Here is a 13,991-nt window from a genome sequence, read left to right as displayed (position 1 = left end):
GTCTCTCACCTTCTCTCCACGTCACTGGTAACCCCTCCCAAAAGGTTCCACAGCTGTCCTCTCTTATTAGAGAAATGATAGTCAGAGGGCTTTAGTATCACTGAAACACTACGCATTTTATTGAAAGCCAGTTATGATACAAAACAACTCCATAGAAATAACTTAAAGACTATGTACTGTATATATGTATATATGTACTGTATAGTATACTTTACTGTTGATGAGATAACTTTAGTGACTGGGTCACTCTGAACCCTTGGTCATAGCTGGATACCTTATACAGGTGTGTGTGATGGCAGCAGTGGGAGGGGCAGGTGGGGATCTGGTCCAATCAGACACCATAATAACCCCATATGGCTTAACCCACTGACCAATCAGAGCTTGGCAATACAGGATGGAGGCCACCAACTGCCTAACAAAGGAATAATACAGCTATAATTCACCATCCCTGTCTCATGATAGCTCACCATCTTAGGTCTAATCTTTTTAATAATAAAAAAAATGTATCAATGTAAACTCCTTTCATTGTCCATTGCACAAATATCCACAGTCCATTCACATGGCTACACAAACCTTCACATTGGCAAGCTAAACGAGAGCTGAAGGAGTGTCTGATACGTCCAAAGCTGGTGGTAGCTAGCTGGTGTTGGGGTTGATTAAAATCTACAGTTGAGGCATCTTTACGATTAAAAGGTCCAGGGGTCTTGAGTTGTGCTTGAAACGTCAATAATCACCAACTTCTTCTCTATCCGGGTACAATCTTTTCAAGGGAACTGGAAGGAACAGTGAGGATATATAGTAGAAACCAGCCCCTGTATATTATACCCTTAGTGGGAGATGCGATTGAGAGGAGAGTGAGATGGTGTATTGCATGTTGTCTCTTCTCACGTCTCCCACCGTGGAAAGTGACACAGATGATAACCCCAATGATGTCACCGACAAATGCCCAACCCCCTCCCCACATTTCCTCTAGCATCCCAAATCAAGTTTCTACATAGGTGCTTATCCTACACAACACAAGGGGTATTTACGCCGATCCTGTGGTGACGGTGGTTGGTAATGGCCTCAGACCTCCAGGGGGCTCTGCGGCCCTTCTGCCCCCTGTGGGGGGTCAGGCTGCAGGCGGCAGATGGGCTTGTTGCACATCGGGCAGACGCTTCGGATCTCCAGCCATTTCAGCAGACACCTAGGGAGGTGGGGACATTAGATGTCATGTCATGAACCCCAAAGCCTGTGGGAGCTGTTGCTCTGTGCACAGCAGACCATATTTTCCCCTGGTGCTGGGTGAGAGCAGAAGATATCCAGCATTAATCGGGTGAGATGGCACACTCAAAGATTAGCAGGGTGTTTGGCAAACACAGTCCAATTTGGATGTTAATTTAATGCAAAGTGGCATATTTTGAGGTTTAGGACATTTCTCTTGTGCTCAATGATGTCTATTTGTTTGAGTCTTGTTGAAATGTTCCCTGGGGGAAATTAAGGATAAGAGATTGACCTGCATTGATCAGAAACTCAGTCAGCATTGAACAGCATCAATGCTGACTGACATTTGCTGACAATTTGAGGTAACTAGAACCAAAAGCACTACTATTCTGACTGTTCATGTTACACCTGAGCTGCAGGGCAAGAATGGGAGTGCTGAGTAAAACATGTTCATAGACAAACATGCAAGGTCACGTTAAGTGTTTGCGTGTCAAGTATTTTGCCTGTCACTTGCCTCTGGGCGGCAAGTTGAATCGGTGTTTTTCACGGCTTTTGTAACTACTACATCAGCTGTTAAGTCTTAAGTAAAAAAGAAAAGGGAAAATCCAGAATGGAATGTCTGTGACTCGTATGAGCTTCAACAATTAAGTCAAGCTTTGCACACAAAAACTATTCTTTACCAAAGCTAAAAATATCTAGTGAGTCCATGTCACGGACCTGCATTATCCCTTCCTGACGCAAGATTGAATCTCACAACTTTTTCTCTTGAGCCTCAACTTTGCTGTCTATCTCTCAACTTTCCATACTGTCTGTTTTCAGAAAAGGGGATTGCTTGAATTGCCAATACTCGGCAATATAGCTGTTTATTTGCATGAACAGCAGACTGGTTTGATGGACACAAAGATGATTCCACAGGGAAGTTATTATTTTCTGATGGTTTATAGTTACATTTTAGTCATATGGTGGACCCACTTATGCAACTTACAATGAGGGAGCATATGCAGGTGCAGCAGCAAGGGATTGTGAAAAGACACATGTTATTGAGGTTGTTGATAGGAACCTAGTGTGTAGTAACAAACGGTCACTACTCCTTGGTAAAAACAGAATACATTCTTTTTGGTTCCAAACATTCCCTCAGTATGGTAAATGCAAGTTGATGACATAGTAATCTCTAGCAAAGAAGAGGTTACCCATTTGAGCTGTATTCAAACAAACTGACAGGTGAAAGCAAGACAACAAAGGTGATCAAAAAAGTAAATCAAAGAATAAGATTTTTGGGCAGAATGTCCTCTTTTGTCAACAAATGCCACTTTGACTATGCTTGCACCTCCTGGTTCTCCAACATCTCAATGTCACAGAAGACGAAGCTTCAAACCTCCCAAAACAAACCAATTTGACTACTTCTCGGCCTGGGGCCCATGACCCACCTTTTTCCAACCCATTTTACTAGCCTAGGATGGCTCAGGGTAGAAGACATGGGGTTAAGCAATTAAAAATGGGATTGGCTTTCAAAATAGTCAATGGGACTTTGCCCTCAATGCCCTCAATACCCGCATGTCTGACTAAATACCTAAAAATAGTGAGCGACACCCACAGCCACAATACTATTGGGAGCGACAACAACGATCTGGTAACACCCTATAAAACAAACATGGGTAAAAGTGTGGAATGCCCTGACCCCATACCTTAAAAAATGTGGATCACTTGCTTTCTTTAAAACAGGCCTGAAAATCCACATTTCAGGAGGATTTACACTCATTCGTACACATAGTGTTTTATATTTGTGATGATATTGAATGTTGGTGTTATTTTTTATGTTATGTTGATGAATTGAATACATGGGACCCCAATGGAAACAAGACCGCAAGGATCAATCAATCAATCAAAACCTTTCTTGTTCATTGGATCAGATCTGCAGTGTATTGATTGAAGGGAAGTATCGCTATCCATTAGAATATTCCACCCTCCTCATGTCAAGTTGTGAGTATGACTGTGGTGGGTTTTAAAGCTCAATCAACCCCTCCACATGAGTCATTGCAGTAATCTTCCCATTAGGTAAGTTGCAAGGGAGAGTCTTGTAGCTTGTAGCTCGTCTATTTTCGAAATAATAGAGAGAATTTTTGAAATTATTTTGAAAAATAGGACTAAAGTCGTAAATGATATTTAATCAAATGAGAGTAAACTGAGGTCTTTCCATTGCATTTTTTTGTCATCTGAGAAAGAAAATAGAAGAGGGACAGGTTGAGGGGTACTAACTAGATTCAATCATGACTGGCAAGCATAAACAAAATCTGGAAACAAATTTGAGTCTTGCTTCTCTGAATTTGAAAGCTTAATTTATACATTGTCAGTTATTTTCATGCAACAAAATACAAATTAGGCTTAACTTTGAAAAAAATGTATAATATGCGTATTGATTCAGCTGGTCAGGAATGGATGGAAGGAATGTCATACATGGATTACATTGTCACTGTGACTCAGACTGCCCTCATGTTAGGTAGGAGGCTTTTGGTCAAAGACTGGAAAGCCTCATCTGCACCTGTACACCTCTCTTGGACAACTGGTCGCTTACGAGCGACTGTCATACAGGTTTCTTAACAGGATGGACAAGTATGATCTAAAATGGGGACATTATCACTGACACGTGTCGGGACTCTGATGATGTTTCCAGCTCTAATTAAGCTACATCTACTGGAAAAGGTGTATAAAGATTGAGGCTGAGGTGGAATGCTGTATGCTTCTGTCCACTTTACATTTGTCGTTTCTATTGTTTGTATGTTTTATTTTTTGAGTGAGTATTTTATTTTACGTGTCTGTGTTGTTTGTTGATGTATCTGTATGTTCTTATACCTGAGAAAATTAACAAAGTATTAATCATAAAAATAAACATTGTCACTGTGACTTCCAAACGAGGCTGGTAAACTTACTTCTTGTGAAATGCATGGGAGCACGGACAAACTCCAAGCTCATCCCTGCTGCGGAACTCTTCTAAACACACAGCACATGTTTGCTGCAGCACAGAGAAAATACATTTAGAAATGCTTCACCATAACCCACTACTTATTCAATATCACATCACACCCCTTCGTACCTGAAAGCCTCCCCATACTCCCCCATCTTCCAAGCAGTTCTAACCTGAAAGCCCCCCATACCCCACCCTCAGTAATTATAGATGTAAGATGATGTAATTAAACTGTTGGATTGCTTGTTTGTTTGCTAGTAGAGCTATATGGATTTTCAGAGAAATTCTTGTTACGACGATTTAAATTCTACTTTATTTAATTTCACATACTTTTACTATTAATTATTATTTTAAATACTTCTCAGCAGTGAAATATTGCTAAGCTCCCAGTACGCTTGGGAATGCACAGTATTTTCTTTATTTAGTCACAAATTTCCATTGACAACAGCAAGAAAAACAACAGTGTCATAAAGATGGTTTCCTGGTGAACACAAAATCTTTCCTCTCACTCCATCACCATACCCACAAAGAAGCACTTTAACAGCCTTAGGGCCGTGATACATGAGTAAAATGATGACGCAATATAAATTGACAACCTCAACCATAATTATAAAGAACAATCATGACACTTTCCATGAGTGAAACAATGTTGTTCACATTTTTATTGTTGGCAACAAATTCTTTGTTATTCTCGTTTATTGTTATTTGGCCAAAATTGTCTGTGTTAATTTAACTCCAAAGAGTGAGAGGATTTTACAGTATGCCATTGCCTCATAAAGGCTCCACTGTTAATCTCCCCCACAACTTACCCCAAGAAGGCTCAGTTTCTTCCCAGCACCTTTTAAAACCACCTGATGATAACAAAAAATGTATTTGAATATGCATACTTTTCTGCTAACTAATTAATATTGCCATACATAGTAAGTACAGTAACAGTAGATATAAACAGGCAATGTTGCTTCTATATTACCTCATTATAGCCATACTGTTCTCTTGAACTTTGTCGTCTCAGTCTGTGGAATATGAAACAAACACTTATTAGAGTATATAACAAGCATATATCCATATACATAATATAGTATATATTTAATATGCCTGGTTGGTACCATATCTGTCTTTTTTCAAGCGTGTCTTATCATGCCGTGTGTCAACTGTGAGAGGAGTCATGAGCGTTGTTCATCCTGGAATTTACACCCATACCAAGCTCAAGTATCAGCCTGCATTTCTATAAGTGCCAAGAATGCGTTATTATGGATTACATTAACATAATGGGCTGGACCCGCCTACGCACAAGTAGTAAACACTGGGATTGGTCATTGGTCGGCTGTGAAAGCACTCTTGACATGTATTACGTTATTGTGGATCCCACAAGAACATCCAAATATTTGCCTGCGTAGGTTTGAAAACACCAAAATCTGTCAGTGGCTTCTATGTGCACTTGTCGCTTTGGCACATTATTGTGTAAACCACCGTATTTTATGTCTTTTAGGTCTTTTCGCAGGACAATTGCAGGATTAATCCACAGTCACAAACGCAAAGGCATCTGCCGGTGAAAAGGCAGCATCTTACAGTACACCTGCAACTGAAATATTATACTCTATTATTATGAGTGTGTCCAAACATACATTGACTATGCAGCAAAAATCTTTTTAATTCATGCATTTGTAACTCTGAGAGTGTGCAAATGTAAGCAAATGGGTTACAGGCCCATTTAGTTGTTTTTGTACACACAAAATTAACCCATTAAAACTGGGAAAGCGTCTTCGTCATTTAAAAAAAAAAAATTTGAGGAGGGCCCATGGTGACCACCCACTGCAGCCTCGTTACGCCGCTGTTTAAAGGTATAACAGGCTAATAAGCTTTCCTAGTCTTAATGGGTTAATGGGTTAGATGCACACAATGATTCTACAGTGTACTATTGCTCTTCATATCCAGTTTTCCCACATTGGCTGTGAATTCAAACGAGTGATTGTCCAATCTGAAGCTGGGTTCTCTGTCATCTACACTATGCTGTGACACAATGCTTCCTACCTGAACAGGTAGCAGCAGAAGATGAGGCTGAGCATGGAGATGAAGAGGCCGATGCCCAGGATGATGACGTAGACGTTGAGGGGCAGGTGGTACATCTCTTCAGATGTCATCTTGCAATGGGGACCTGAGTTCTGTAGTCCAAAACCACACAAACACCCTGCGAGGAAAGAAAACAAATCCATCGCATTCTAGAGACAGAAGTAAACAGCAGTCACCCCTTCATTTGAAGTCTAAACGTTGGATTCATCAATTATTCTGTATGCATCTTGCTCTGGCATTGGCATTATACAGTAAGTGTTCTTGTATTATGGTAATAAAGCATGTTGAACAGAATGACTGAAATTTAAATAAAATTAAGAGATGCTATGGGTATCGGTTTTGGCCGATAATTGCGACACGTTTTTAAACTATTGACTGTCAGCCAATTGTTTAACAAGACAAGAATCTAAAAGCCTTGCAGCCCTCAGAGTCTACTGCTCTTTGAGATATCATGTGTGCAAATTGAAATAGGAAAAAACATGGATAAGTAGGCTTAAACTTTATAATGGCTAAAAACAGCAAAAATAGCTGAGTATTGTCATACACATTTTTAGTATAAGTAGTCACTATCGCAGTGTAACTACATGCTATGCTAAGTTTCACAATCAGAAATACGTCAATACATCAGTAATAGACATACAGTACATAAAGATAATAAGTAAGATGCTATGTTTAAATAGACTATGAACAAAGGGATGACATTAAAAGACAAAAGGCTTTGCAACTTGTCCGAAAACAGGCCATAAAGAAACCCAGAGGTAGAAGGCCATAATCAGATCCTATAGCATGAAATAAGCTGAAGTTGAAGTCCACTGAAAATTAGAAGTTGAAACCAGAGGCCAAGTGGCTTTACAAATTGCCAGAAAATTAATGTGAGATGTGTGCTATCATGTCTGAGCTTAACTACTCTCAAATGGATCCAAGAGCCGGGGGACTCCACTGGCGTTTGTTTCTGAACCAGTTCCACAACCTGCAGAGCGCTCTGCCATCATACAAAGAACAAGGCGCTCATGAATACAACCTACTGTTCGTTGGTAATGAAAACTGTTAGGCATTTGAATCTATGACTGTGTTTCATGTGTTAGCCACAAGTGGACACAGATAGGATAGCTTATGTGTGAGGAATGTGGTGTTTTAAAATGCACTGGAAATTGTCACAAACGTCAAAAGAGAATTTGTGTGCTCATAGACATATTAGGCCTACTGTACATAAAAAGGCGGTTTTATACATGCCATTTAAAAATCATGAATGGGACTCGAAACCATCAAGTGATGTAAGCACATTCTTCACGGCATATTGGTGCTTTGCCCCATGGGCCAAGGCAATTCAAATGTGAATTTATAAGGAAAATTTGCATGAACCCATGAATGCGTGCCATACAGTAGCTCAAAGTTTTATCGCCTAATTAGACTCCCCCATTCTTTCTCTGTATACTGTGCATAGTGCATCTGGAAAGACTCCTTTTTCCAAATACCAACATAACAAGAGAGGTTTCTAGCGGTGTGTGACCTTTTCACACTGAGATGGATATGGAGATATGAGCACATGTGGTGCTGGGCTACTGTGTACATGTATATCAGCTTTCTGTTTTGTTCTCCGATGAGTGTGTGTGTGTACGTGTGTGTGTGTGTGTGTGTGTGTGTGTGTGTGTGTGTGTGTGTGTGTGTGTGTGTGTGTGTTTGTGTGTGTGTGTGTGTGTGTGTGTGTGTGTGTGTGTGTGTGTGTGTGTGTGCGTGTGCGTGTGTGTGTGTTATAGGACCAGAAACAGAGATAAGGACAGACAAGATATATAAATTATTATTATTATTATTATTTTTAATCCGTTTTTTTTTTGTCTTCAGAATAAATATTATATTCTAATAATTTATACTTGAAAGGTTACACTAAACATTATAAAGCAACATAAATATAAGCTTATGATATGTGTATTAATATTAAAATAATTATAAACATATATGATACAGTATGCTATTGACTCCAAGTTAAGTAGTGGTGGACAGGCGGTCAATGTTAGTCAACGAGCTTGTAGATCTGCTATTTTAGAAAATTTTTGAAAATCTTTGAATTTACATTTTAACTCAAAACTTTGCTTTTGAGATGGGGGGGTCCGTGGCCAAATACATATCATTTTGGGGGTCCTTGCTATGAAAATGTTTGAGATCCACTGACATAGAAAATTTTCAGAAAACTGTTAGGATTTAGAAGACATTTCGGCCTCAGGTCTTAAGGGGTTAAGTCAGGTCTTATCTAAAGTTCAGTCCGCACCAATGATTCGCAACAACACAACAAGTTGCAACTGTAACCACTTGAAACAGAATCCCAAAAGTGCACCGACCTGCAACCGGTCAATTCAGACCGCTGCAACTGGTTGCGAGTTGCAACTTGTTGCGTTGTGAATCATTGGCGTGGACTGGGGCTGGGCTTCACCCCTAATGTGAACCTTGCTGTATCTCGTCACTGTGTTTTGTATCCCCTGTCTGTGTGAGTGAATTGTGAGCGTGACATGCCTATGAGAGTGACGTTTTTACATGGAATCTAGGCCATGTGGAACCCTATGTCCCCAGGCTCCTACTTATGGTCCTGTAGTTCCCTTTCTGCACCAGACAGACAGCACCATATTTTACAGCAGTGTTTCCCAACTGTTTTAACCACTTAAACCCCAGAGTCCCTTGGGGCTCGATACTAGTATCTTTTATGTTGTCTGTTACTGTGGGGAAGGCTTTCTCTGAAAATAGCAGTTCTACAAGCGACACGTTGTGAGCTTGTAGACCTGCTATTTTCAGAGAAAGCCTGCCCCAGAATAAGGATGCTGGGGTTTAAGTGGTTAAGTCATGGACCGTTTTTTGGGGGTTGCATGAACATTTTTAATCTTGTTGTTGTTTTTACGTTTCCTTCAAAAACAAAACATTAAAATATTTTACCAATTTCTAAAAATAAAGAATTAAAAATAAAAACATTTGTACAGAAATCATGTGAGCTTGTAGATAGGCTATTTTCAATATTTTTCAAGTGATGGCTCAAGTGATGCATTTATAATGTGTTTTTGTAAGTTTGGGTCCCAGGGAGGCACCATATTTCTCTTTAGGGTCTCGAGCCGAAAAGGTTTCAGAACCCTGGCAGTCTTACAGTAAATGCCCAGTGGACTACTGACCCACTGAACCTGCATGTTGTTCCCTTCTAGTCTTGGCCATGGCTGTGTGTCCTCAACTGACCTGCATCAGACAGCAACATATTTTATGGCAATTGTCTTGTGAACCTTATTGACCATTGCTTTCCCACATTGTGTTATATTTATTATCAATATGCTACTATTGTGTAGCTCTAATTTGAGACTATTAACCACCAGTTGAGCCCTATTAAAAATGTTTTAAAAAATAGCAGATCGCATCCTCACGTCGTCTCCTATCGTATGCCAGGTTTACAAGTGGTTAAAGTCACTTTACCAGCTGTTGTCAAAAATATTGACAGATCAATGTTTTTATATTTTTCATACAATAAACTCTTGTCCTTTTTGGATTAGTGTGTATGGCATGCATACATGAGTGCAAAAGCGTGTGTGTGTGTGTGTGTGTGTGTGTGTGTGTGTGTGTGTGTGTGTGTTCACAAGCGCATTTGTTTTGGGTATTCTCCACTCAGCACATAGCGCCGCCCACCCATTGCCTGTCTGGGGGTCCCATCTTTAGTGATCCTTCATCCTTCAGATGAAGGATCTTTCTTTATCGTTTGTTTCCTTTGTTAAAATGTGGGCCTGCATAAAGCCCTCTGAGACTCTCACAGTGATTAAGGGTTATACAAATACATTTTGAGTTGAGTTGAGTTCACTACAACTAAAGTGTTACCCAACTATCTATCTCCCTGAAGTCTGATCTAAAGCTAAACTGTTCCCTTATCCCTGTTCTCCCCAGAAGAGGATTACACCAGGAATCTTAAAAACATATATGCTCTCACAGTAACTGAAACAATTCTCCACCATTTCAAGGCACTTGTATGTGAACATTTACAACAGTCCTTGCGTCACCCAGGAATGTGTTCCACTTGCTCCTTGGCCCAGGAACGCCTGCCAAAGTGTGTGTTTCTCTTTGTGCTAGTGGACAACAACAGAGGAACCGTTGCTTCGGGGTTCAGCTAGGGGGCACTTTTAACTCAAACTAAAACTGCTGGCGGCAGAAAGCAGTGGGCTACTTTTAGTTTCCCTCTGAGGTCAAGTGCCACTGCAACTCTTGTCCTCTCAACATGGTCTGTACTGGCTGGGTCAAAGGCTATGCCTGTTGAGCCAAGGATAGGTCATGGCCGTCACTGCACATCATGGGGTGCTGGTCTGGGGAACTGGGGGTGGATGAGGTCAGGTGTGGGTGTGTTTGTGTATGTCTGTGTGTGGGGGGACGGACGACTGTTGAGGTAGGCTACTGTATCTGTAATCTTAGCAGGATGCTAGTAAATCATTGATAGTGCAGAGAGCTAAAAGTGCTAAAAGGTAGAGGCCACTCAGTGAACACCAGAGAGGACCGTTTTAGAACCAAGTGGTGCTGCTGAAGGGGCTAAAAGCAACATTCAGAAGATTCTGCTACACACACTGCTGTCCATAATAACAGGATTCTGAACTAGTCCATCCATCAAACGTAGCCTGATGTCTTCTGTTGTCAATGCAATATTGCAGTTGTACAGTATGTGTGTTTGCTTGACTTACATCTTGATTCTGTTTTTGTATTAGTTTGGTCTATTTTTTTGGGAGCTGATATACTCTTTGTAAAAACATACCCCTGCGTTTCATTCATCTCACTTTGTTATCACTGTAATACTTTTTGAATTGTTGCATAAAATGTCCATATCATATATCACAATGTGTTCATTATTTGGATCCACTACCTACCGCTACACCACTGCACGGGGTGCATGAAACCAGCGACCGATGAGCCAGGCAGTCCCAGAACCTTTCGGACCACCAACCGTCTCCACCTGACCTTTGATGTCACGGTCGCCTGGATCCTAAAGCAAGTCTCCCGTGGGTGTCTTTTCAAAGATGTTACCAAAATCCCTGATCAGTCAGTCAGAGCCACAGTCAATAGGCTATATTGTACACTCCTTTTCGGGTTCTGTTACAAGAAAATTATATTATATTTCAGCTGCTGATAGTTCCTTGGTAGATAGACTTCTTGATATAGAGGTCAAACCTTGTGAGTTTTGAGTTCTGTAGAAGATCTATACAATTCCTCAAGAAGACTACACTGATTATTTTACTCTGCAGACGATTTGGGCAAATTAAGATGCTGGTGATGTTTAAGCCAAAAAAGAAGAGCTCCTGACAGACAGGTCCGAGCTTTGATTCAGAGTCATGCTGCAAAACAACAGTGTGGGTGTCAGACAGACAGAGGAGGGGAAGCTGAATCTAAAATGTTCTCCCTTCTTCCCATCATAACAAAGACATAATTAACCATATGGTGACGAGCCGGTGATCTTTGAGGAAAGCACGTCAATGTCATTGACAATCACCCACATTTATGAAAAGAAAATCATCCGCAAAGATGAATAGAAGTCCCAGGGTTTTTTTCTTTCTTGCTTTGTCTCCCTTCAAAACATTGTCACAAGGCTCCCCTCCTGTGTCCCCCCCCCCTCCTCTCCTTTCTTTGTCTCTCTTTTTCTTCTCAGTCTAACTCGTCCTTTACATTCTTTCCTCTGGGATCTTCTTCCACGATGGTTTCCTCTGGTGAAATCCTGCCTTGTGGCCAATTAGGGAGAAACAAAGAAATGATCCGGATGGATTCCCCCAGCGGTGTTTCTCCAGTCAGTCAGTCAGTCAGACTGCCGATGATCCTCTCTCTCTCTCTCTCTCTCTCTCTCTCTCTCTCTCTCTCTCTCTCTCTCTCTCTCCTCAGCCCACCCCCACCATCTGCTCCACAAAATCACAGATTTGTTTTTAACAAATACTAGAAACGACTGGGAATAATCAAATACAAATCTAAGGACCAGGCAGGGCTTCCACACGTCCACTCCCCACCTCTCTGGTCTTCCGTTGCCTTTTCTGTTATCTCTCCTCCTCCTAATGGTTCCCCACCGCCGAGCAGCACTTCTCTTCTCTCTCTCTCTCTCTCTCTCTCTCAGTTTGTAAACAGATCCGAGCTCATGTGATTCGCTGCCTGCATCACAGCTCTGCTGCCTGTCTCCCGCCCCCTCCTTCCTCCCCCCCCCCTCTCTCTCTCACCTCCCCCCAATTCCAGCTGCAGGCTATGATGAAGTACTGTAGCAGTAGAGCAGATGGTACACAGACAAGGTGACAGGAAGAGACAGACAGACAGACAGACAGACAGACAGACAGACAGACAGACAGACAGACAGACAGACAGACAGACAGACAGACAGACAGACAGACAGACAGACAGACAGACTGACTGACTGACTGACTGACTGACTGACTGACTGACTGACTGTCAGACAGACAGACAGACAGACATAAACAGCCTGAAAGGGTGCAGGAGCACAGCAAAGCAAGCACATTATACCAGAGGTGGAAAAAGTATGCCCATATTTCTTATTTTAATAGAAGTATCAATACTGCAATATAGAAACACTCTAGTTACGAGTAAAAGTCCGGAGTTCAAAATGTAGCCTACTTAAGTACAAAGTAGTCATTATGCAGAATGTCCCATCTCACAACTTTTCAAATGTATAAAAAGTATTTTAAAAAATTATTGAAAATAGAAAAGCTACAAGCTCACAATGTGTCGCGATGGGACGCATTGTGAGCTTGTAGATCGGCTATTTTCAAATGGCCGAGATGTACTGTATACAGGGCAGTGCGTAATTTATGTTTTGTAATAATAATCAAAATCTACAAAGTACGTAACTAGTAACTAAAGTTTTCAATTAATTGTAAATGTATAATAATATTTGCCTCTGAGATGTAGTGGAGTAGAAGTAAAAGTACAGAAAATTGGAAATACTCCACTAAAGTAAAAATACCTCAAAATTGTGAAAGGGTGCAGGAGCACAGCAAAGCAAGCACATCATACAAATACATCATGGGCATGAAAGGAAGGAAGTCACATCCCAATGGGCGAGAGAGAGAGAAAGAGAGAGAGAGAAAAACAAGCAGTTGTGTATTTCCTGACTGCCTGTGTGTTTACATCTTATTACATTCTGCTAGCTGTCATTCTGTCTCCTTGCCAATATCTATATATAGACCGGAATCAGAACAGACCAAAAGCAACAAACAGGTGAGAGTGAAAGGCAGAGGGAGATGTGCAGCTGCACATCGACAGTAGTCCAACATGAGGAAAGATGACATGATGACATATGACAAGCCAGCCACACAGCAGAGACAGATATAAGGAAGTTAAACAACATGAGTAAACATGAGAGGCCTGCAAGCAGACAAAAGTCTGCCTGCAGGAAAATTATTGTCTGGGTGGCCTTTGACCTTTGCACTTAGTGTCTGCTTGTGAGTTTGCAATTATTTATCAAAGAACTGAAGTTTACTCTACTGTTGTTGCACTGGTGTTGACTACACTAACTACATGTTGCTTCGTGTAACCATCAGCATCTAAAATGAAAATGTGTAACTATGAGGCAAATTGTTGAGATGGTGGGACTCTCTACAATTATGCTGTATTTTGTACAAAAAGGGGAGGGGTTTATTGTGTGGAAAAATATAAAAACATTGATATTTTTGACAATAGTGACAAGAATAATGTTTGTCAAAGAAAGAAAATAAAAAGTTTAAAACAATAAATATAACAGAAACATATACTCAAAGCTCTC

General features: G+C 40.8%; 1 protein-coding gene across 1 annotated transcript; it reads right to left on the bottom strand.

Annotated features, from left to right (window-relative positions):
• On the bottom strand, nt 1–12,298 carry LOC308100427 (RING finger protein 122). Its single transcript, XM_080449475.1, has 6 exons — nt 11,107–12,298; nt 6,197–6,353; nt 5,136–5,178; nt 4,975–5,016; nt 4,131–4,213; nt 1–1,186 (listed from the first exon to the last, which is right to left on the bottom strand). The coding sequence occupies exons 1-6, from the start codon at nt 11,129–11,131 to the stop codon at nt 1,066–1,068; spliced, it is 471 nt and encodes a 156-aa protein (XP_080305601.1). The 5' UTR covers nt 11,132–12,298; the 3' UTR covers nt 1–1,065.
• Nucleotides 12,299–13,991: the final 1,693 nt, after the last annotated feature.

Source organism: Gymnoscopelus braueri (genome assembly GCF_963280865.1).
Source record: "Gymnoscopelus braueri genome assembly, chromosome: 14".
Lineage (NCBI taxonomy): Eukaryota > Metazoa > Chordata > Actinopteri > Myctophiformes > Myctophidae > Gymnoscopelus > Gymnoscopelus braueri.
The sequence above is the reverse complement of the archived record's forward strand: the minus strand, read 5'-3'. Positions and strand labels throughout refer to the sequence as shown.